This window comes from Panthera uncia (genome assembly GCF_023721935.1).
Source record: "Panthera uncia isolate 11264 chromosome C1 unlocalized genomic scaffold, Puncia_PCG_1.0 HiC_scaffold_4, whole genome shotgun sequence".
Taxonomy (NCBI): domain Eukaryota; kingdom Metazoa; phylum Chordata; class Mammalia; order Carnivora; family Felidae; genus Panthera; species Panthera uncia.
The window spans coordinates 6,072,495-6,096,167 of record NW_026057585.1 but is presented as its reverse complement, the minus strand read 5'-3'; the positions used below and the strand labels follow the sequence as shown (position 1 = coordinate 6,096,167).

At 49.7% G+C, this 23,673-nt stretch overlaps 1 protein-coding gene across 4 annotated transcripts; it reads left to right on the top strand.

The window, feature by feature from the left end:
• The first annotated feature begins 709 nt into the window (after positions 1-709).
• On the top strand, positions 710-21,945 carry TENT5C (terminal nucleotidyltransferase 5C). 4 transcript variants are annotated; one of them, XM_049616492.1, is made up of 3 exons: positions 747-856; positions 2,492-2,615; positions 16,683-21,945. In XM_049616492.1, exon 3 carries the CDS (start codon positions 16,708-16,710, stop codon positions 17,881-17,883), a length of 1,176 nt encoding a protein of 391 aa, XP_049472449.1. In that variant the 5' UTR covers positions 747-856; positions 2,492-2,615; positions 16,683-16,707; the 3' UTR covers positions 17,884-21,945. The 4 variants fall into 4 exon arrangements, with proteins under 4 accessions (XP_049472453.1, XP_049472449.1, XP_049472451.1 ...); XM_049616494.1 differs by lacking the exon at positions 747-856 and adding an exon at positions 1,259-1,546; XM_049616495.1 differs by lacking the exon at positions 747-856 and adding an exon at positions 11,504-11,568 and having other exon boundaries at positions 2,513-2,615.
• The last annotated feature ends 1,728 nt before the right edge of the window (positions 21,946-23,673 follow it).

The window sequence follows — 23,673 nt, the reverse complement described above, 5'->3', positions numbered from 1 at the left end:
GGCATTTCGAGCAGGGCCCAAGCTGTCGCGGTTGCCAGGCTTGGCGACGAATTCCTCGAGGCCCGCAGGCCCACTAACCGTGCACAGGTGGTAACTAAGCCAGAGAACCAATGGCGCCGGCCCTTTCCCCGATGGCCTCCAGGCAATTTGCTCGGGGCAAAGGGAAGCTGCTCCCCCGGCCCAGAAACGCTATGTTTTTTTTTCCACTTCAAAACACACGCCAGAGGTAGGCGTAGGAGTTTCACTCCCCACTCCTGGAGAGAGAGATAACCAACGCGAAAATCCTCAGAAAAGCAAGAGAAAAAGAGGCCTGAAAGAGGCCTGAGAGGGAGTGGGAGCAGGACGGAGATGGGAAAAGCCTGGGAGGAAGAGTTCTATGGTAGCAGCAGCAGCAAAGAGCATGGTGGAAAGTAGAAAGAGAGTCTCGGTAACTCCGAAGTTAAGGGGGCGTCAACCCGGGCGCCCTGTGTTGCGCCTGCGCAGTGCTACCTCCTTCAGCACCCCTCCCCTTCCCGCCGCCGAAGATTTACTGGTCTCCCGGCAACCATTCACCCGAGGAGCCAATCAGAGGGCAGCTTTCGCCCTGCCCTCGCCGTCAGCGCCCAGGCGGAAGGACCCCGTGGGCTCGGCTCCGCCCCTCCCCGCCCCTCGCTCCCCCGGGAGGGCAGGCTTAGGGGCGGGGGTGGGGGCGGGGGTAGACCGCGGGGGCGTGGCAAGGCCGTATAAGAACGGAGGGGGCGGCGGCAAGAACGCTCACTCGGTGCCGCTGCTTGGGGGCTGTAGTGACCGCGCCGCTCCTGCTGGGGGCTGCCCTCGCCAAGGACCTACCTCTGTCGTCTCCTCTTCCGCCGCCCAGGTGAGTCCCTGGCCCCCTCCCCTGAAGGTGCGAGGAAGGGGCGGCCCCAGAGAACCGCGCGCTCCGCCTTCGGGGGGGTCTGTCCCCGCCGAGCGGAGCTCTCAAGTCTTCCCAGAGCTTGGTGGGGGCGCGGGAGCCGGAGGGGAGGTGCAGACAGGTGCCGGGCCCCTCCGGCTCCTGCGACAACACACCTCCCCCGCTCCCCCGCCCCGTGAAGACCAGTCGAGACGCCCCGAGAGGGAGCTACAACTTTCCAGAGACTTCGGCCGGGGCTTGGCAAACTTCGGCGAGTTCCTGCTCCGCGCGTCCCGCGGGTGGGGCGGCCGAAGAGCGGGCGATGGGGCCCTGCAGCTCCGTCCCGGCCCGACGGCGCCCCCGCCGCCCCCGCCGCCCCCGCCCCGCCTGCGCTCCCGCGGGCACGCACGCCGCCGCCGGCCGGCGGAGCGCGAATTCGAACGCGGCGGTTTTGGGAGGCGCGGTTGGAGACGCAGCGGTCAGGGGCTCGTCTCCGGCCGGCGAGGGGAGGGGCGCTGCCCCGGCTCGGCGCCAAGCCCCGGGGTTTGAGACCAGGGCAGAGATCCCTAACTTTCCGTGGACTCACACTAGGCTGCGGACACCGTGAGCCGCAAAGTGGTCCAAGCGAGTGACTTCTGCGCTGCGCTTCTCCTGGAAACTTCTCGGGAATACGGGGTCTGTGCCCTGCCTGGTCCCTCCCCTTTTAGGAATGAAACTTGCTTACCCGTGTAGACTGAAAGCCTGACAGTGAGTTGACTCGGCTGGCCAGCGGTGCGGCCGCCGCGGGAGGCTGCCCCAGATCGCAGAGGTGGGAGGAGAGTCAGAGGAGGGTTGTGAACTCGACCGCTGTGGGTTGGGAGGCTGTACGCCTAAACACAGAACGCAGGTGGGAGAGAAAACAAAACTGCGCTACCTCGCAGGAAGGGAGAACTTCCCGGAGAAGAGCCTGGGAAGTTTCCCTGGAGGACTCGCCGGCTCACCCATCCTCGCTAGAACCAACCGATAAGGCTGGACCCCGGAGGAGGGATCAGCTGTGTCTGGAGGAAGGTTTTTTTTTGTCTGGAGGAAGGTTTCCGCACGGCTGGCAAAGCCCTTGTCTTAGGTGGCGACCTGCTGCCTTTTTAAACTTTTTTTTAATTTTTTTTTATGGGGTTACAGCATGCAAGCAATGGAGTGCTTTAAAGTGCACTTACTGCAGTCAGCGTTTATGCAGACTGTTGTAATCATTTGTATTGTGACGGTTGATATTCGGGCTATTTGGTAGGTGGGTTAGGAACCTGAACCTCCTCAGGAAAAAAAAGATTATTAAATCCTTCTAAAGTAGACTCCTGGCTTGGCCCAGCTGCCCTCCAAGGGGGTGGGGTGATGAGAGTGGCCATTGTTGGCTACACTAACCTTTCCACGGGAGTAACTTGGCAAAGAAGCCGGCAAGGAAGCAAGCCAGGCAGCCTGGGGCGCTGCGGGTGGGGGCGGGGTGAGGTAGGAGCGCTTACCAAGAATTGTGCTGTGTCTTAAATCCCCAAAGGTATTTTTGAGGGAGTGAGACCCACACATGAGACCCTGCCATTGAAGGGGGTGCGGTGTGGACTGGAGAATGCTGACTTTTCTCTTCGCTTTCAGGGAGGCGGTCTGAGCTGTACCAGCAGGGGTTCTGTCCTTTGACATTCTTGTTTGTGAAGATGGAAACCTTAATATCTCTGGAGTCAAGCTTTTACTTGAGATAACTGAAACCTTGTGTCTTAAGGTATACGCATATCTTTAGAGTTCATTTATTCTCATCTCAATAAGGAGTTTTTAGAAAGAAGGTTTTGGTAGATTGTATACAATCGTTCAGGTAGCTGTAGGGAGAGCCCCATAACATAGCATGAACATTAAAAACAAACACACAAACAAAAAAACAAAGTTTTTTTTCTCCGCCAGGAGGCCTCTCAATCGTTACCCAAAACAAAGGTCCCTAGTTTCAGAACAGGGTATACACAGAGCCGACAGCAGCACTCTATGTTGAGTTTCTTCCACAATACCTACCTTGTATCCAGAGATTAAGTTGGGGTACCTCTGAGGGGAACGACTTGGATCTTGCCTGTTTGTCAGAATGAGTGTGATTTAGTTGAGCACCCGTGGTTCTCCCTCCTTGGTTTCCTCAGCTGTACTGTGAGTACAAGTAGCTCACGAAATCCCCTCCTGAGTTACAGCACCCCTCACCCCTGCTTTTCCCAATAGGCCCCACTTGGCCTCCATCCCGCAGGGTTCAAGGCCAGGGCAAATTGTGCACATCTTGCACTACCCATCAAAGAACAGAGAAGTCCTCGTACTTCTGAAAGCCCAGAGAACCGCCTAGCAATGAAGATAACTTAGCGTGGACTGGGGTGCCCTTGTTCTTCCAGTGCCTGCAATCAGACACATTTGATACAAAGTTAGAAAACAACATGATTTTTTAAAACTGCTCAAGTAAGTGGTACCTTGCCTTCATCTTGGGGATGTTGCCAAAGAATGACCAGCCAAGGGCTCCGAATGGATGTGGTAAACCTTTAATGTGTTACCAGGAGATGTTGTGGAAGGCCAAGACTAGTTTGATGAGTTAAGTTAAACTTGTCGTGTTGGGTTTCTTGGTCTCACAACAGGTGTGTGTGTGTGTGTGTGTGTGTGTGTGTGTGTGTGTGTGTGTTTAGGGGTTCAAGGGAAGTAATATGGAGTCCAAGGTGTTACTTGGGATAAAACATTACTTTGGTTAGATAAGGTTCGTTGCTTTTTTGTGATGTCACTGAAATACACAAGACAGTGTAGAAAAATGTGTTCTGCCATCTTGGTGTTTTGACTGTAGCCTACCAAGTTGGCATAAGCTATATTATGATGAAGCAGCCACCTCTGTGTCTAAAGAAATGTTCATGTGTTTGAAGAAAACAGATACAACGGTAGTGCTGATCTCCTGTGATGCTTCTAAGACTTCTGGTCTCAAGCCTTTTTATCCTTTTACTGCATGTATGATAAGGAAGCTCTTATTTGGAATCTAAATGGTTTAGAGGAAGCATCTTTGTATAACCCAGCTATGTAAGAAAAAGCCTCAGGAATTGTTTAGAATCAGTGGATTTTGTACAGCTGGCCCCTGTAGCCTATCCTAGAACTGTTTGCAGAACTTTTTGGAATAACAGGAAAAAGCTAATATGAAAATACACTTGCTGATTTTAAGTAACTCCGTGTAGCCTATGTTTTAGTCGTAGAGCCTTGCGGAGTCTCGGTCCCCGAACTGCATCAAGTGTTTATTTCTTGGATAACAGTGATTGAGCCAGTAAGTAGTTAAACGCTCCCCAGGCTGCAGTGTATGCCAGGTGCTGCAGGGGCCAAGGCAGCGATAGGTGAAAAGGCCTGGGGAGGTGCTCTGGAGAATGCAGGAGGAGCTGAGTTGGCTTCAGAAGGTCTGGGCACTTGGTTTTTGCCCGATTGTCTTCGCCGCTGGCTTGTGAGCCCCAGGAAGGCGGGGGTCTGTGCTCACTGCTGAATCCCCAGCACCTAGAGCCGGGCCTGGTGCACAGACAGTGCTCCTGTTAATTGGATACAGTGCTCTGCTAGCATTTAGCTGCCATTGCTCTCAGAGAGGGAAGTGCACTTTAGGTAGATATCCTTTTGGTGGGTTAAGGTGCCGGAAGCTTTTTGGGTTGGATGCTTCCAGCCTAAAGTGCCGGGTAGGGTCTGGGCCTTTTTCTGAATGGTGGCCTCAGTTAGCCAGGCTTGGAGCTGAAGGGCAGGGACTACCAATTGGCCAGCAGCTGAAATCCCTTAAGCTGAGCTCCGGACCTGCTCTCTCCCGGCACTTCCCCTCCTACCCATCCACCCCAACCCCAGCCTCACATGGCTCGCTCAGCCTTTCTCTCTCCAGTTCACTAGGCTGCTAGTTCTGCTGACCTTTTATCTTTTTAACTTTTTGTTTCCCACTGTCGTCACTGACCTGGTTCGGGGCGCTGTAGACAGCGACTCCGTGAGAGCAGTAGTGAGCCTCTCTGGCCAGTCGCACATCCCATGCCCCTCAAACACCACCTGAAGGGCTCCCAGGAACTGCCCATCCCTCTGGATGCTGAGTTCCTTTTCAGGACCTGTACCCTTCTGACCTTCCGTCTATTCTCCACTTCCTTGGATGAGTCTTCCTAACTGCCCTACCTTGCCTCACAGAATTCATACTCAGCTGCTTGAAGAACAACTCAGTCTCACCAAACTACATTTTTAGCTAGCTTTAGATCCTTCTGAGAGGCTCTGATGTTACCCCGCCTGAGGGTCCTCATATCTCATTACTCGCCTCTTCTGTGCTTTACCGGATGAACACACAAAGTCCATAACTGTCTCCCTATTTACTCTCGGAGGACCCATTTTGAGAAGAAAACTCTCCATGAATCTCGAACCGCTCCCACCCCCTCACGTTGCCATACGTCTCTCTCCCCTGGCTTAGCCCTTGCGAGAGTGGGAGAAAGGGTAATCCTCCACCTTGCTTGGCTGTCTACACCCCACCCCCAAACACATCCCTGACCGGTGCTCGTGGTGGTTGGGGAGGTGGGCATCGCAGCTGGCTGACCGTGTGTGGTCTCGGCCAGTTGTGGCCTTCACGTGGGGTAACTGTAAGGTGGCTGCGGTGGGAAGAGTGCAGATGCAGGGGGAGACACGAAGTGGACACTAAGTGAGCACCTGCCACGTGTCCAGGCACTGGTGGCCACTTGTCCCCAGGTTGGGAGTGAGCGCTGCTGTGGTCTCCGGTGCCCAGGCCTCTCGTGCTCTTTAGTCTTCCTTCCCCCCCGGCCTCTGAGGCTGCATTGACATGTGACAGTGCTCAAGTTTGGGTCCCAGCTGCGCCTTTCCTGCTTCAGGCCTCCGTTTCTTCGTTGTATGAGGGTGGTAGACTAGTGCCGTCCAGTAGAAATAGGAGAGCCACAGTTAAGTTTTTAGAAGTCCTCAAAAAGCTAAAATAGGTGAAAAGAGTTTTAATAATTTTACCCATCATGGGTTAAAGAGGCCCCCCCATGTCCTTAAGATGGGTCCAAGCCACGATTTGTGATCTTGTAATGCCATGGAGATGTCATGGCAAATGGTGACATCTCCATATGTAAATCAACATAAAGAAAGAAATAAGATTTTACTCTTTTTTTTTTTTTTTCCTCATACTGAGTCCTTGAAATCCAGGGTGTATTTTAGATTCCCAGCATGTCTCAAAGTGGACTTGTCCCATTTCAAGTGTTCAAGGGCCGCATGAGGCTTGTGGATACGGTATTGAGCAGCATGGGTCCACACCAGCTGTCCAGTGTCTCCCTCTCAAATTTAGATTCTGCATGAGTGGGAGCCAAGAGGTAGCAATAGCAAGTTATGGAAGAAGAGTGTGAGCTAGGCTGTGAGTACCACAAGGGCAGGAGTCTTTGTCTCTTGCTTACCAGTGAACTGATCGTAAACTCCTGGAATGGCGATTGGAACATAGTAAGCCCTCAGATACTGGGAAGAACAAAGGGAAATGAAGTCATCGTGGCCAACTTGCTGCTACCCATTTACCCTGGGAGTCAGTCCTGAGACTAAAACACAGGATATTTGATTTCTAGTCCAGTGCTCATTCTTCCATTTTTTGGTGGTTTCTTAGAGAATAGTTACAAGGTAATAGAATTTCAAAGAACTTCAGAGGAAATCTGACACTGGCAGGGGACCAGGACTCCACCCGTTTATCAACAATTAAGATTTATCAATGACCAAAATTTGAAAATGCAAGAGGAAGTAACTTTCAAGCAAGGGGTGTCTATGAGTTGCCAAATGACACCAACACATGACTCGGTAAATGCTAGCTTAATCATCCTAGTGGGCCGTATTCATGGCGTGCAAAGCTCCACACATGTAGGGATACCAAATTCAAGGTGGCTTGGCTGCCTCAGGTGCAGTTGGTACAGGAATAGGTAACACCCCATGGTCTTCTCCTTCACTTTAATGCATCCCTCCACCCCCCACGCTGCCCATCCACCTAAATTTCCATTCTTCACACATTTTTAAGGCCAGAGGGACCCTTGAGCCTGGTGATGTTACACTCAGGCTGCTGCTGTGCTCAGACCTGGAGGTCAGGTGTCTGCTACAGGGACGGGTCTGTGCAAGACCGAAACCTGGATGGATTGTGCATAATTAGTATCCTCACAGGCATGGAAGCCAGCTCACACTTAGACATATGTGAATGGGGTGTGTGTATGTGTCTAAAGTATGATAAGTGCTACACTAGAGCTTGTCCCTTTCCTGATAAGGCTCAGGGATGCTGCTAGTGACGGGACAGCAAACTGAGGCCCTCCTTCTGGAAACCTGACAACTGTTCAAAGTTCTAAGCTGGAGAGTCAGGTGGGATGCAACCCTTGATAGACCCCAGAGGCCAGCAGCCCTTGGACCCTCTGGACTGTATGTAAACTTGCTCATTCTCATGGTAAACAGCCTCCTAGGAGTCCTTCTATTTTCTCAGTATAGTCAATCTCTAAAATGGTGGGGCCAGCTCTGGAGATCTCTTTAAATGAGTCAGACCAGTAGCCTCTCTGATTTAGAAAGAGGCAATTGGTAGGAGGAAGTGGGGCGCCAAGCTGAACAGGGATTATTTCCAGTTCGAGTGGTGTGCGTAGTGCGTAATTTGCTGACACCTTGGAAAAATCATGACTTCTATGCTCAGCTTCCACGTAAAGATGTCTGTGTTCTGTCCTTGTGAATGTTTACATCTGTGATGCCTTCGGGGTATTCCTTCAAGCACTCCCAACTGTGGTGTCCCAACTGTCTGGGCCCATGTTTTGATTCCATCTTGCTCTGTTTTGCAGCCACAGCGTGAGTTCTCCCAGCGTTATCTCTCCAGCCACACTTGCTTACGCGTCCTATTTTGAAAGACGGGCTAGTGCCTTCCGCGTGGAGTCTTCTGAGGGCGGGTGTCTGTGGACAGAGCCCGATCTCTGATACCCACTAGGACCATACGCTGGCAGAGATGGGAGGAACTTGTGAGGGCCTCCCCCAACCCCCAAACTCAAAGCTCGGAGCAAAGCTGGGGTCACTGGGGTCTGTGGCCCGCTTCTGCTCCCATCCAGGACACCCCATTTCCTTCAGCTCGGGCAGCACCCCTGTTGCCGTGGGAATCACACCAAATTTTTTGGCTGTAGTACACGTCGGTGTTGAATGGCTGAGAGGGTGCTGATAACCCTGAGAAAATAGATTGAGACGCCCGGCTGAATGTGACCAAGCTAAGAGTGAGAACAGACCATCTGCACGATGGGCTGTGTCACCGACTTAGAAATGTCTTCTCTGGGCACAGTTCTGTGGCCCAGGCGGTTGTTTGTTTGTGGGTGTTTTGAGTGGGCAACTGTAAAAATAACTTCTTAGAAAAAGCTAACACAATATATTTTATTGTCCTTTTAATAAACAAGGCATTATATGGTTCTCCTGCTTTGGGCTGCCTACTAACGTGAAGTCTTACTTCGTGTACATTTATATTAAGCACTGATGTGCCTCTCGGTTGTCTGTAACGTGTTTGGGGCAGAGGGGTCAGAACATGGCCCCCTCCCTGGTGGTGAGGGGCTGGCGGCTGGCAGACAGGGGCTTCCTCGGGCTGCCCCCTGGGCCTTGGTAACTCCTGGCCTTCACGAGACATTCAAGAATTAAGGGAGGATTTCTCTTCAGAAAAAAGAATCTACTTTGGCCCTGGTTTTTTCCCTTTCTGCCCGCTGATCTGCTGTGTTTATCAAGTCCACGGTCATGCAGAGCGCCCAGCTTTTTTCTCGAGGGCATAGGAACCTCAAGGGCCAAACTCTGTGCGGTTGGGAAAAGTAACAGGTGTGCAGGCTCAGTTTCAGCATGTGTGTGTTCGTTAGTCTGTTCCAGGCTGTTTTGTGTTCAGTTCTGTTCCAGCTCTCCTTCCCCAGGTAGCCCGAGGGGTTCCCGTCACTTCTTGCGAACTTACCTGCCTTCTCTCTGCAGCTCCAGTTGGGTTGTCAGTTCCTGGGATCTGAGAAAATGGTCCTCTTGTCTTCAGAGTGTCCTGTTCTGTGGCTTTATCAGTAGATCGACACTGCTGACCTTCTGGCCAGCAGAGCGCATCCTGCAGCTGTCCCTGAGCCCTCTGCAAGCCACAGCCTCGTGGCCTGGCTGGCATCAGGGAGCCCCCTCAACGTGCGGAACGAGGCCTTCACCTCACAGCCATTGCTCCTTTGAAACAAACCTGAGCGCCATGATTACCGTTTCTATCCATAATTACCTTCAATTCTGGTGGCTCCAGCCAGGCTGCATGCCTCCCCGAATCCAGGGTGATCTTGAGGGAGAGGGTCTCTGTACTGACAGCTGTTAGGTAACTCACGCTCTGAGTGTTTCTGCCTTTGCTTCCGGTACCTGCCATCTGGCCTGCCTCACTCAGGGGCCTCAGCACATCTAGCCAGCTTCCTTCCCACCATCCTATAAAAAGACCTTTGTACCTTTCCCCTCTTGCCTTCTTCTTGCTGCCGTCTACTTTCTACAACTACCTGAGCAACTAGCTTGTCTTCAGGGCCCTACCCCAGTCCCAAGACGTGCGCCCAAACCATCCACCTCCTAGGAAGCCTCTCAGTGGCTTTTGTGCCACTTCCCGGCAGGGCACCCGTGGACAGTTCACACTTTGTGTAACCTCTTTGTTCCCCAGTCCCCTCACCTGCAAAGTAGGGATAATAGTATCTCCCTTGTAGCCTTGGTGTACGTGTCAGATGATTTGATCCAGATAAAGCTGGATCAGATAGGGTTTGGTGGTTCATGTTAGGGCACCTGGCTCGCCATCTGGTCACATTTGGTGTCTCCAGGCGGTGGCCCTCTCTACATGAAGAGGCCCTGGAGGGCTGTGCACCTGCTAGTCCCGGCTAGGAGCTTCTGAGGAAGTGGTAAGTGGTTTCTGAGTGTGTAGGGCTGGTAAGATGTTTCTGTTATGAAACAGCTGATGCGTGTCCTCGTTGAGAAATCCGATTCCCCACACTGTGGCCAATGAATCACCTTCTCTGGTGCCTCTCTGAAGGGCACTTCTAAACCACCTTGGCGTCCTTGAAGATGAACACCGACTCCTGTCCTTTGCTCAACTGCAGTCTGCTAAAGCAGGCAATAAAGGGTGATTGATGCAAGCTTTGCTCTTTTCAGTGTATGTGGTGGACATAAGGTGTCACGGTCCTTTTTTGGATAGGACCAATATGGTCTCTCTTCTAGAAGCGATCGCTGTAGGGGAGCAAGAACTGGTCATCCCAGTGCTTCCGTGGGCTTGTAGCATGAGCCTGCTGCCCTGTCCCCACCTCCCACCCTGCCAGCAGCCGGGCGAGCTTGGTGGGAGCCGTTGCCGGTTCCAGGAGTTCGAACCTTAGCTCTGGAGTTGAGGATCTGGAGTCCATTCACTGAATCTTTTCTAATCCTTGTTCCTTAATTTGCACGCAAGGGACATTGGTGGCTTCCTCAGAGTGCTTGTGAGGGTTAACTGGGAGTGGGTGTGAAGTGGTTATACTGAGCACCCTTGGTTTTGCATGCACATCTGCACCTTTGTTTTATAAGGGAAAAGAGGACCAGAGTTGTGGTTCTCATTCACTCAGGTTGCTGAAAGAATTGGTGAGACAGAATATGATGTTGTGTCTTGCATCCTTTTTCACTTCCGCTTAAACTCCAGGTTTTTATATGCAGTGACATAGTTTCTTTTTCCTTCGTGTCCTCTGTTGGACATTGGAGGGGGAAGAGGCCTGCCGCGGGTGCACGGGTCCCCTCTCAGCCAGGAGCTGGGGACAGCAGGTGTCTTTGTTCTGCACACACACCTCTGGTAGTCTGTCACCAGGCTTGGTCCATTGCCCATGGTTGGGTCTCTGACCTGGAGCTGGAAAGCATTACTAGGAAGGTCCAGGCTTTGGAGGTAACATCCAGTAACAGTGAAAGGAAATGTTGTCATCAAAGGAATGTTGAAATGTGTTTGAGGTCCCTTCGTATCCTTACACCCCAGCAGGGTCAGAGGAAGAGGGCGTTGCTCAGCTCTCTCTGAAGTGGATGGGAGGTCTGCCATAGCCGAGAGCCTCCGTTCACACCTCAGCATTTCCATGAAACCTTTGGGACCATACCTTCTAGAGCTTTTGTGTTAAGTATCATAGACCAAGACTTAACTACACACTGTCCTTAACTTTGTAGATGTACATCTCCACATGTACCAAGAACTCTCCGGACGGTGTCTGTGCCTAACACCAGGCATAAATAGGACTCAGTGATGATTGTAAGCCCTTGACCATAAGACCCAGAAGTGTTACACATGCTCTTCTCCAACCTGTCTGCCCATCTGTCCTGCTTGTGCTCTTGAGTCCTCCCCATGCTTTCATAGTCTCCATCGCTCTTGTTTCTGGGATCCAGATAAGCTATAAAGCAGGACTAGAAATAGCTAGCGCGCTCGCTCTCGCTCTCTCTCTCTCTCTCTCTCTCTCCTGTTTTCTTTTCAATTAAGGCCTAATCATAAGTTTTCAGATCAACCTCCCTTTGAGGGCCTCTGTCCCAGGCCATGGGAAACATGGGTAAATTAGACATGAACTTGTCCTTAGGGAACTTGGTGTAATCTTCTTTGGGCTTAGTCGGTCTTTTCCTCTCGCCTTTTGCTGTCATTTCTGCAAACGTGCTTTCTTTCAGTGTTCATGTTCCACCTGTCCACTGCAGCCAGATGAGAGAAGAGAAGGGAATTCAGGGCACCTGAGGTAGGTGGTCATCACGAGTCCCACTTTCCAGAAGATTAAGTACTTTGAACTGAGGAGGCAATTGGCCATCCTCACTTGTAAAAAGATGCCTGAATTTCCAAATCAGTGAGAAATCCTGGTTCCCACCTTGCCCAGTTTCTACTGTGCAAAAATACAATAAATCTGCTTCTCAGGCAGTGAGAGGAAAATCATACACTTTAGTTTGAATTTACCAGCCTTCAAACTGATTTTTTTTTTCCTAGTCATTATTCTGCTAATTCTGCTGAACAGAATTGACCTTGAACCTGGGCCTTTCATGAATTGGGAATGTGTGTTTCACAATATCAGGGTTGATTTCAAGTGGTTAATTAAAACTCAAACTGTCGCACTAAGCTCTGGTGCGTTATCTAAGTCCTCAGGGCCTGAAAGTTGGAGGATTTATTCTAGTAATACCAGTGTTCGTTGGAGTAACTAAAAAATATACTTTCGATATTTGAAATTGCTTGGATGGTTGAGAGAAAACAAAGAGTTCCTTTGTAATAATCACCAATAACTTATAATTTGGGGCTCTTCTAATGAGCTAAGTACCAAATATGAATCCAGCCCAAATTTGAGCCTTCGCTCGCTTGAGCTCCTCTGTTTCTGAGTCATGAACACTGGAAGAATTAAGAGCTACACCATAGATTTGTCACTCGCCAGTTCCACAACATGCTTCTATAGGGGCTACTTTTTCCTGAAAGTTAACTCCACTGTTCACATGTGTGTCAGAAGAAGCTGGCATAGAAGATGCCAACCACGACCTCTTAGAGGCCTGGAGAAGTGTTGATTGCATGTAGTGGGGGTCTTCCCGTGGTAGCCAGCAGTCAACGTAACAGCATCATCAGGGTCGCTATACTATGTCTGAAATGTGAAATAGCAATTCTTACAAAACTACGAAGAACACTTTGGATCACAAACCTGGAATGGCACTAGGTGAGATGGCTTATCCATTATTTTGGAAGTCTGGAGGATTTTTGACAAACAATGGACATCTTCTTTTGAACAGTAGGGAAAGAGAAACTTGACTAAAAGCCATTCTAGGAGAAAACCAGTCCCTCCTCCCCAGCTCACACCTAGAGATCAACATTTAAGGCTCAGAGGGGAAGTTTCTATGTGTATTTGATTGGGGCACGTGGACATAGAGACGGCGGGAAGTGATAGGAAAGGGATGGAAGGAATCAGGCAGCAGGGGAGTGAGCAGGCTCATGGGGGAAAGATTTTAGGAAATGGCTCATGAGATTTTAACAGTTCTCAATTAATACATGGGAAGGTTCTAAATTCAAAAAGGATAAAGTAAGTTTTCTTTGTCCCGTCTCCCAGTCCAGAGGAAGGTTGAACTACTTGTGTTTCCTTCCAGAGGTCTGTATGATTGTACACACATGGGCTTGTGCTTTTACACACACAGCGTTGGTTTTCTCTGAATAAGTCTCAACTAGAATTTCACATTCATACAGATTGAGCCGTTCTTTGGACAACTGCCATCTAAGTGTATGCTATCGTATACGTGCACTAAGTCATTTAACCTTCTGCTGAGGACTGTGTACCTTCATAAATAATTCTCCAGCATCCTTGTTCACCCTCGCAAGTATACCCACAGGATAAGATCAAAAGGACCTAGAAGTAGAATTGGTATGGAGAATACGTCCACTTAAAACAGGACATCCACACTCTTCTTCAGAGAGAACTCATGGGCAGGGTGCCCAAAGGTATCTGCTGCTTGATCTCTGCTAACCTGATGGGGAAGGATGATACACTGAAGTTTTAGCACGCCCATCCCTTAACGTGAGGGTGACTGTGTCAGGCATCTGAGTTCGTGCCCTTCGCCCCTTCTTCCATTGGGGTGCCAGTCTTCCTGATTTGTAGGAGCTCATCCTTCATTGGTGAAACGAGCACTTTGCCTCATCATGCAAATATTTTCCTAGCCTGCTCGTGTGACGTCTTTGTGGTGCTTTTACCATGTAGGTGTTTTTTTGTGGGTATCAGACTTTTGTGACTTTGAGATTTTATGTGACTTAGAAAGGATTGCCTACTCTATGTACGTGTATGCAAATTCCATGTTTCCCTAGAACCCGTAAAGTTTCGTCCTCTTGTGCTTAAGTCTAATTCATCCATCCAGATCTTAGTTTGGCACAAGACAAGGAGCCACTTTATTTATTTTTTTTAATCTAGATAACTATCACATGTCTAGACTTTTGCTCTCTACTATTTCTCTCTACGTTTTCCCTCTCCTGTATCATATGCCAAATCCCTTTATGTGTTGGATTTTATTTCTAGATTTTAAAAATTCTGTTCCATCAGTTTGTCTTTTTGTACCAATACCACATTGTTTCAATTATTGTGACTTCATAATATCTCTTATGGGGCTAATATGTACATCATTCTTGTTTCTCATAACTTTTCTGGCCATTCATGCCCCTCCTCCCATATGAACCTTACAAATTTTCAGTCTAAAACAGATTCTAACTTTGAACCAAGTTTAGAGATTTAGAAATACATGAAAAGTCTCCCGTATATGTCATCCCCTTCCCTCTCCAGTCCCTTCCTGGAGGAGGAATGATGGCTCCCATCAGATTCTCACTGAATTTAGATGTTCCTCCTGTGTAGGAACCACTGTTCTAAAGGTGGCAATAGTCCTGCCTTTAATTTAGAAATTTTTTTCCCCCACAACTCCTTTAAAGAAAAAAAAAAAAAATAACGTATGAGTCAAAAGTCATTCCTATAGTTATTTTCCTCTGCAACATTGAGGTTCTTCCTAGAGGTATCACAATAAATTGTTCCTTCTCTTCCAAGTACTGATTCAGAGGAGTACTGCGACTCCTCTGTCACTGTGACTTCTCCTACCTTGTATTGTAAACATGAGACTCAGAAGCACAATAACAGGTAATGCACAAGGTAGAGCAAAGTGTGTTTTCATAGGTAGGTCAGCACAGCCGATGGAAATCTGTGTCACCGAATCATAGGTGGCTTAGCGGTGCCTCAAAACAAAGCTAGTGCCAGACCTTTCCATGGCCATTTGGACTGAACTGGGCAGCACCCTATGTTGTTAGGCGCAGCGTACTGGTCATCGATGCTGATCACTGAGGGGCCACAAAGAACCAAACGTACAGAGAGCACATTAAAAAGACGCCCCAAATCTGACTTGAAGCCAAGTGCTAGCCACAATAAACATTCAGTATTTCATCACAAATTTTTGTTATCCTTAACCTAGGAGTGCTTTGGTAGAATGATCTAGGTAGTCGAGGGCTTTTTAACGCTATCCAAACAGGTTTGAAGGGAAACTTTTGTCTGCCCACTGGCAAGTATTCTCCTGTGGCAAGCACAAGAGTGCTCATCCCTAGATTGGGCTTCCTAGAGTAGAGCCTGCTTGGATCACGTGACCGCCCCTCCTGTTGCGAGCCAAGCAGATTCGGCCCCTTAACCTACGTAGTGAAGGGAGCCTGTGCTGTGGCTTGAGTGGTGCATGATGGCCAGACTGGACAATTTGCTAGGTCTTGGCTGCATGCCACCTTCCGCCCCTAAATCCCCAGCCCAGAGCCCATGTTGCCTTTCTGTCAACTTAGGTCCCCTCCCCATCAGGGAACTCCTGTGGCCTTCTTGTCCTCCCCAATCAAGGGACACTCCTTTCTTCTACCTGTACGTTCCATTTTCTTTCTGGTGCATATGGCCCTATATTGCTATGTTGTGTTTGCACCCACTTTCTTCGTGGCCAGCTCCTGGAAAGCCGGTCTCGGTGTGTCCAGTGGTGCCCCCCCCCCAACGGTGAGTGACAACCATCCCACTGACCTGAGCGATTAAGGCGAGGATTCCTGGCACCAGCGCGAGGCTAAAAATCCATGTTGGAACCTCAGGACCGTGCATGGTGGGTGTGCACGCAAAGACAGCAGTTTCCAAACCATAAAACTGCAGCAGTTGTTGGGATGGGTTTTACGTGTGCCTCGCAAGTCAGGAAGGTGAAGGGGGCAGGAAGACTCTGCGCTGTCACTGAAGTCCAAGGATAGCACCTTGACATTTTGTTTCTGCTCTTACGTCTGTCTAGCTAACATTTGACCCATGTGGATCCCCAAGCACCTTGACTTTCTAATACGGCAGTATTTGTTTTTACATATCAGGATTTCCAGAGATCTGTTGTGTTTCATTTTCTGAAACGTATCACTTAGTCGTATCACGTATTACTTTGGTAACTGCGGTTCTAACAAGTGACGTGTGACGCAGGATGTTTTTCTCCTAGGACTGAGAGCTAACTTCATTCTCCTTGGGTAGCTTTGAGGTACTCGATTTCAACACCCAGTCAGATCACACTGCCCTGAGGAAGTTTTCCCACCTCGCGCAGAGGGCGTCTTAGCTGGCAGAGCTGTTCCTTTACCACGCTGACCCCAGCCTTTGTCGCCAAGAATTTTGTCATTCAGGCAGCTCCTTGGTGTCCTACTCTGGATAACCGAGGTGCTTAACTCTAGGGCAGGCCACTCCTGGAAGTGAAAAGGACATGGGATTCTTGCTCACGAGGTGTCTGTGTCCATGGTTCCGGCAGACTGATCTGACTTCCTTTCCTTGGGGTGCAGGCAGCCCAGAGGGGAATCTTCACCTCCTCATGGAGTGCAGGAGGTCTTTCTCTGCGGGGTCTTGTGTTCGAGGTGTGGGGGTTGTAGCTTATTTATCAGCCAGTTCAAGATGTAGTCAGTCATGCAAAAGCAGGAGGTAATTCTATTTAAAAAAAAAAAAAAAGGAAGAGTAGCAAATCCTGTAGGCCCTCTACTGAGTCATGCTGTGTTTAGGTCGCTTTGTTTAACGAGTTTGTCCACTTGCCTTCGCACATGCCACCCTCTCGCAGACACACCAGCCAGCCCCACATCAGACAGAGTTTGGAGGTCCTCAGATTTGGGAGAGGGTAGGCTTAGGTGTGTTCTGTCCTCCCTCTGCACAGGCACCACTCCCACATACTTCTCCAGAATATCAGCAACACCCAGCAGTGGGTGCTCGTTGTCGCTGTCACGCGGGACGGCGTTCAGAGATCAACCAGCCCCTTCTCTGAGTCCCTCGAGGTGCTGGGCCGCGTAAGAGTGACTCCTAACTCTGCTTCTCACCCCCTCACTTTGCAGTTTCCCTGCAAGAACACCCCCCGAGATGGCAGAGGAGAACAGCAATACCAGGGACTGCCTGTCCTCCAGCGTGCTCAGCTGGGATCAGGTCAGCCGTCTGCATGAGGTCCTGACCGAGGTTGTACCCATCCACGGACGAGGCAACTTTCCGACCTTGGAGATAACTCTGAAGGACATCGTGCAGACCGTGCGCAGCCGGCTGGAGGAGGCGGGCATCAAAGTGCAGGACGTCCGGCTGAACGGCTCTGCGGCTGGCCACGTCTTGGTCAAAGACAACGGCCTGGGTTGCAAAGACCTGGACCTCATATTTCATGTGGCTCTTCCCACAGAGGCGGAGTTTCAGCTGGTCAGAGATGTGGTGCTGTGCTCCCTCCTGAACTTCCTGCCGGAGGGTGTGAACAAGCTCAAGATCAGCCCGGTCACCCTGAAGGAGGCCTACGTCCAGAAACTGGTGAAGGTCTGCACGGACACGGACCGCTGGAGCCTGATTTCCCTCTCCAACAAGAACGGGAGGAACGTGGAGCTGAAATTCGTCGACTCCATCCGGCGCCAGTTCGAGTTTAGCGTGGACTCTTTTCAGATCATCTTGGATTCATTGCTCTTTTTCTACGACTGCTCCACTAGCCCCATCTCTGAGCATCTCCACCCCACGGTGATCGGGGAGAGCGTGTACGGGGACTTTGAGGAAGCCTTCGACCACCTGCAGAACAGACTGATCGCCACCAAGAACCCCGAAGAGATCCGGGGTGGGGGGCTGCTCAAGTACAGCAACCTCCTGGTGCGGGACTTCAGGCCCACGGACCAGGAGGAGATCAAAACTCTAGAGCGTTACATGTGCTCCAGGTTTTTCATCGACTTCCCGGACATCCTCGAACAGCAAAGGAAGCTGGAGACCTACCTTCAAAACCACTTTGCTGAGGAAGAGAGGAGCAAGTATGACTACCTCATGATCCTTCGCAGGGTGGTGAACGAGAGCACCGTGTGCCTCATGGGGCACGAGCGGAGGCAGACCCTGAACCTCATCTCCCTCCTGGCCTTGCGCGTGCTGGCAGAACAAAACATCATCCCCAACGCCACCAACGTCACCTGCTACTACCAGCCAGCTCCGTACGTCAGCGACGGCAACTTCAACAACTACTACGTTGCCCACCCCCCAGTTACCTACAGCCAGCCGTACCCTACCTGGCTACCCTGTAACTAACCCTGAGACCTGAGGGTTTCCACAGCGGGGACCCCAATAGGGCAAGGGCTCTCAGGTAGGGGAGCCTCCTTCTAGATGTAGGTGTTTGGCTTTTAAAGGGGAACTCAGCTCTGATTCTGCTTATTTTGTTCTTTGTGCACCCATTGGAATGGGTCTACAGTATATCATGAGCCAACCCTGAAGGGACCCCATCATTCCAGTGCCACTTTGGAAAACGCTATAGGAAGTAGGACCCATCCACATCTTTCCGAGAGAGACACTAACATGTCACGTCCCAAACATCCGCGCGGGGACATTTGGAGCTCTGTGCGCTAATGGAATCTGGGAAAGTTCCTGGGCGGCGTTTCTCACTCGGGCCTACGGTTGGCTCTATTGGCCCTCACTTGGGGTTCTCAGCTGTTAGGTGAAAGTTGTGGTGATAGTCTATTTTCTTGTACCAATTTTAGCCAGGCAGAAAATGGTGGACATGAGAGTGGTCTCGTGACTGCATTTTTCTGTTCAGGGGACTGAATTGCGTATGTTTATTCCCTGTTAGCAGAGCTGAGGATTTCTTCTCATCAATAAACCAAAGCCGGTAGCTGGAGAATTGAGATCTGGTTGAAAGTGGTTCATGGTTTAGATATTGTGCTCTCACGAGGATTTGTGAGATATTGCTGAGGGGGAAAAAAAAAAAAAAAAGACCTTTGCTTGAAATGTAACTTGAAAACAAAATAAAATGTGGAACATAATGTTAAAAGCAGAATTGTGGTGGGGGTGGGGAGGGGCTGATTGTAAATAGGAAACATGAATGTTCTTTTTCTTTTTTTTTCTTTAAGGAATTCTTATTGAATGACACCTCCCCCCCCCCCCCCCCCCCCCCCCCCCCCCCGCCTATCCCTTTAGTTTTGCTCTTCCTAAGACGAAGGATTGTCCAGAGTCCTTGCAGTAACTGACGCGAGGGTCTTCCCATGTTTTAATTGGAAACCCATTTTGGTCACATTCCGAGTATGACCAGCTGTTTTTCTCGAGTACCTTGGCTGATTACTTTTTGTTTGTTTTTGTTCTTTACTCAAAAAATAGCGATTCCCCTCCCCGGACTTTTTTGGACAGCAAATGAATTCAGGAATTTCAACGGGGCTGAATGATCTGTGGGACGACCTGCTGTGGTGGGCAGAGTTCTTTGGCTGAAAACTGCTTTGGAATTGAACCTGCCGCCCCTGTGGCGTGCGTGAGGTAGAGGCTTCGCGCTCACTTGGGCCTTGTGTGCGCGGCGTGATTAATTCTGGTGTGTTCTGGGAAGAATGGAGTACATGAAGAATGTCTTCCTTATTCTGGTAGATTTGACCGTACTTGTTTCTTGTCTGCACTTTAGAAGGAAAACAGTGTTAATCTCCAGTCTAAAGCAAGCTCAGTGAATGGGGGCGTTCTGGGCTGCTGCCCTCCCAGTAGATGGTGAGTTTTGAAACTTCTGTGGTATCTCTTAGAAAGCATCACTCTAGGGCACTAAGGGCAAAGGAACTCAGTAACACCAGCCAGCTTGGTTTATAGAGTGACTTCATCAAATCCACACTCCTGATTTTTCCTTTCTTCCGTGGCCATAGAATTCCCCAGCCCTGAGTGATTGCTTTCCTTTTTTCCTTGCTTTAGGCAGTGAAGTTGCCTTACGGCTTAGCAGAAACCGAGTGGTTTACCTTTTTCTGAAGATGGTATTTTCAGGGTGTTTTTTTTTTTTTTTTTTTTTTTTTTTTTTTGGAATGTGAGATCTTGGTCCTCTTAAAGGAGATTGGTCATGACTGAACCCCGAGGCTTAGCTGGTATCCATGTTGTCCTACGCTAGGTGAATAGAAGCCACTTCTGTGGGCAACCAGCTCCTGCAACCAGCTCCTGTTTCCCTGTGAATTGCAGTCACATTTGAATTCACTGGCTTTGAGTCCAGGCCAGTTCTACACTGAGGGGGGCCCAGCATGCTTCAGGGTTAAAAGGGGGGCAATGAGGACTGAATCCCAACTTTGAAAACTACATGTTCCTCCGTGACATTGAAAGGCTGCCATTGTGGTTGGATGGCAACATCTTTGCACAAAAGTGACAGATATGTTTAACCAGAGCTTTGAGATGTGATGGAGCCATGAACATAAGCACTTGCTAACAGAAGTCAGTGCTGCTGTACTAGAAGGCTTGACGATCAGGGTGACGAGGCTCCAGATGAAGATAGGATCAGAGAACCACATCAAGTAATTAAATTTCCAGTTTGCCCTTGGAGTTCTTTCTGCTTCTATTTTTTTGCTATCCGGTACTAGTCCTCCTCTGAGGAGGGAGGGAAGCACAGAAATTGCTAGAAATTTCCAGGTTTGCACCCCCCCACCCCCTGCCCCAGTTCTTTACTACCATTGCACGATGACTATCTTTGGTACAGTCTGCCTACCTGAAGTTTTTGGTCAGCCCAGCTGTCTTGAAGTTTGAAAGGAGACACATGTTCTAGAACCATCGGGGTAAAAAGCCGCACTGACCAAAGCTGCACTTTTAAAACCCCGCCCTGGTCCGGTGGTGTTTCTACCTGTTCTACAAGCTTTGCCAGCCTCAGAATAGAGCAGGTAACCTTGAATTTCAGGTGTTTGGAAAGTCCAGCTGAAACCTGCCTTTCACACTGCTCACACAAGCACCAGGTACCCTGAGCTGGTACTGAGACCAGTGGTTCCTCTCTTTTGTGTGTTGAGTAACATGAAACTTGGCAGTGGCTAAGGGCACTAAAGTTCAAGTACAAATTCTAATATAAATCTAAGCAATCCGTTTTTGCTTCAGGCCTCCACAGAGTTCTCTGATGCTTTCTGCAAGTACGCAGCTTGTTTTCCTGGCCTGCTGCTTGGAATCCGTTTGAGCAGCAGCGAGATTAAAACAGTACCGTTTCCCCTTGTGTTGGCAGAGGGGCCCAGTCTGAATTCCTGGCCTGGCGCTTCAGTCTCACCCTCAAATTTTACTTTGGCAAGAAGACACGATTCCTCACTCAACTTCAACTCTGAAACTAAACTCTCCGTCACTAACACCTTCAAATCAGGGTCCCTGCTAACTGCATGTGGGCTGTATCCTGGCCCACACTCGGGAGCACCTGGCAGCGTGTGGGGCAGGGGGGTGGAGGCGGGGAGAGTCGGGTAGCAAAGACGCTGGGTCCCTGCTGTGTGCTCACAGATGTGGTTTGGTGGCCAAGCGCCCCCACCCCACCCGGTTTGATTTTTTTTTTCCCCTTGGGGACTTGAGTCACTGTGAGCTGTGTGTGAACCCGCTTTTTGGGGTGACACATTAACAGTCCCATCGCTGATGCCCTGAATCTGCTTGTCCTTCCACGTCCGTGCGAGCACTAGCTGCTTACCTGCATGGTAGGTGAGGGTTTTAACTCGCACTGCTTTGGTGACTTTGAGAAATGGTGCCGCTGAAGAGCAGCTTCCTAACTGTAGGAACACCTCCTTTCTAGTTCACTTCCTGGTACTGGTGCCTTGTTTTACGACGCAGCTAGATTCTGGGCTCAAATGTGTTGATAGCTATCCCTGTGTGGGGAGAGAGCCTGTCGCTCACCGGGGCCATTATTTCCTGGGTGTCCGACTGGGGCTGTATACCAGGGAGAACCCTTCGGTTGGCTTCTCTGAGGTCAAGAACTTCCATTTGCCAGGGTTAGATTCGGATCCTTAATCTGGCAGAGACCAGAATGTCACAGCTGGTTTTGGAACCTATTCCAGTTCAGCCAATTCCATTCAGAGGACCAAGGGAGGTACGTAGGGAGGATGTATTTTAAACCTGGCAACTTTGCCGGGTTATCTGTGGAGACCCCCCAAGGTGAGGACCAGGAAAGAAAATGTTTTGTGTGTGTGTGTGTGTGTGTGTGTTTTTGTGGGGTTTTTTTTGTTTTTGTTTTGTTTTTGTGAGTTCTAAATCTTGTTTACCTATCACTTTTTCAAAAATAGTTTAAGCGTAAGCTAAAGAAAATGCTTGGAGGTTTGCCTGGGCTGGTGCGAGTTGGTACAAAACTGTCATGTGTGTTTGTATAGGGAGGTGAGAAGACCATCCATTAAAGAGGAAGTCATTAAATAAGATGGATAGGTGGGCATTTTAAAACTGAAGCCATCTGGTTTTTTTTATTTTTTTTTTATGGGTAAAAAAATAGCTGCTTCAGGAAAATTAAGAGTTTTTAGCTAGTGATTTCCAAATTGATATAGATGAAAAGTAAGATACTCATTAGACTGAATTGGAAGCTTTTTGTTATTCTGCTTTTGCAAAGCCTTTGAAATGTTCATTCTTCAGTGATGCCTAAGATGCGTGAGGTTTCCTCTTTGGTGTGATGGTCACTGACCTTCTTATGTGATGAAGGTGAAATCACTTGTCAATGCAAACTGTATTAGAAGTTAATGAATTAAAGCTTTGAGTTTGAGAAATAAAGATATATTTAAAAAACCCCAAAACCTTGTCGTGCTCATTTCTTTGTGTGTCCTCCACGGTGAGTGAACCTACTAAAGATTTCAGGAAACGTGTTGTGTGATGGCAGGGGGTGGGGCAGTTATGAACATTCTCAGCCTTAGATACTTCTCTGAAAGATGAGGCTTTCTCTCCGGAAGAGGTATGTGCTCACCTTGGGGCCATAAGTCCCTTAATCCTGGGGCTCTCCTCCAAGGTGCCTGAGTAATCTGAGCTTCGTTACCCTAGCTTCTCCACTAATGCTTACATCCGGTGATTCGGTCCTGGAATCTGCCTTTACTGGCATCTTGTTTGAGTCAGTGTTAAAGGCTAGGTTCTCTTGAGCTTGACCTTGACCCCAAACCAAATAAGGGAACCAAAATAACTTCAGCTATACTATATACAATGGCCACCATGGTTTCTTCATGTTTTTGTTTTTTTTTTTTAAATACAGAAGTGAACAGTGGTGTTCAAGTGGTAGGTGTTTGGAGGATGTACTGTAGACCTTGCCTGGTAACCAGCTTCCTGAATCTTCTGAGCCAGTTCACAACCCGTGCACCCCCAGCCCTGCCCCTGCCATGACCTCTCTTCTGTGCTGAGTGTAACTCCCATGGTCTTCTCTGTAACTGTCCTCAGAAAACATCCATCTTTGTGTAACATCCTTCCCCAACCTTGTCTTCAACTCTCTTCATGCACCCCTCCTCATCAAACCTCTCCGTCTGAGGATAAGCATTCTCTGGGGTCCGAGGGGTGTGAGGTCCTTCCCTGTCACTTGTCTGGAGTGCATGCTTGGTGGTCTTCCTCCCCTGAAACCCCACTGCCAGCCTACACCATCAGTGTGGCCTCTCCACCTGCTCGCACAGGCTACACTCTGGATCTAGAACTGCTCAGGAAGGTTGGAGGGACTTTGTCTCTTCTCCCCACACCATCACAAGCATTGAGAGCAATACTTTTCCATCTTAGCTTTGCCGAAGAGCCAACTCCGGGATCCTTTCCCTCCTCCTCCACGCCATGTGTTCCTTCTGAAATGTCCCTCGACTTCTGCCTTTGTGGCAGAAGTGCCTTGAGCCTTTGCCTGGGCCATTTCATATGTCTTGTCGCTTGTCTCCCTTCTGTGTTTCTTCACTCACTCAAGGGCTCCTTCTAAAACAGGTGTGCCTGTGCCCCTCCCATACGTTCAAACCCGCTTAAGACCCTACCCTGCAAGGGCCAATGTCAGGCTTAAAAACATGAGGAGTCCTGTACGGCCCCAGCCTGCCTTCCCAGCCCCTCACCTCCTCTACTAGGGGCCCTTCTTCCAGGCTCTGGGCACACAGCTCTGCCCATGCAGCCCTGCCATGCAGTGGGCCTCTCCAGGGCCCCCCTGGGCGG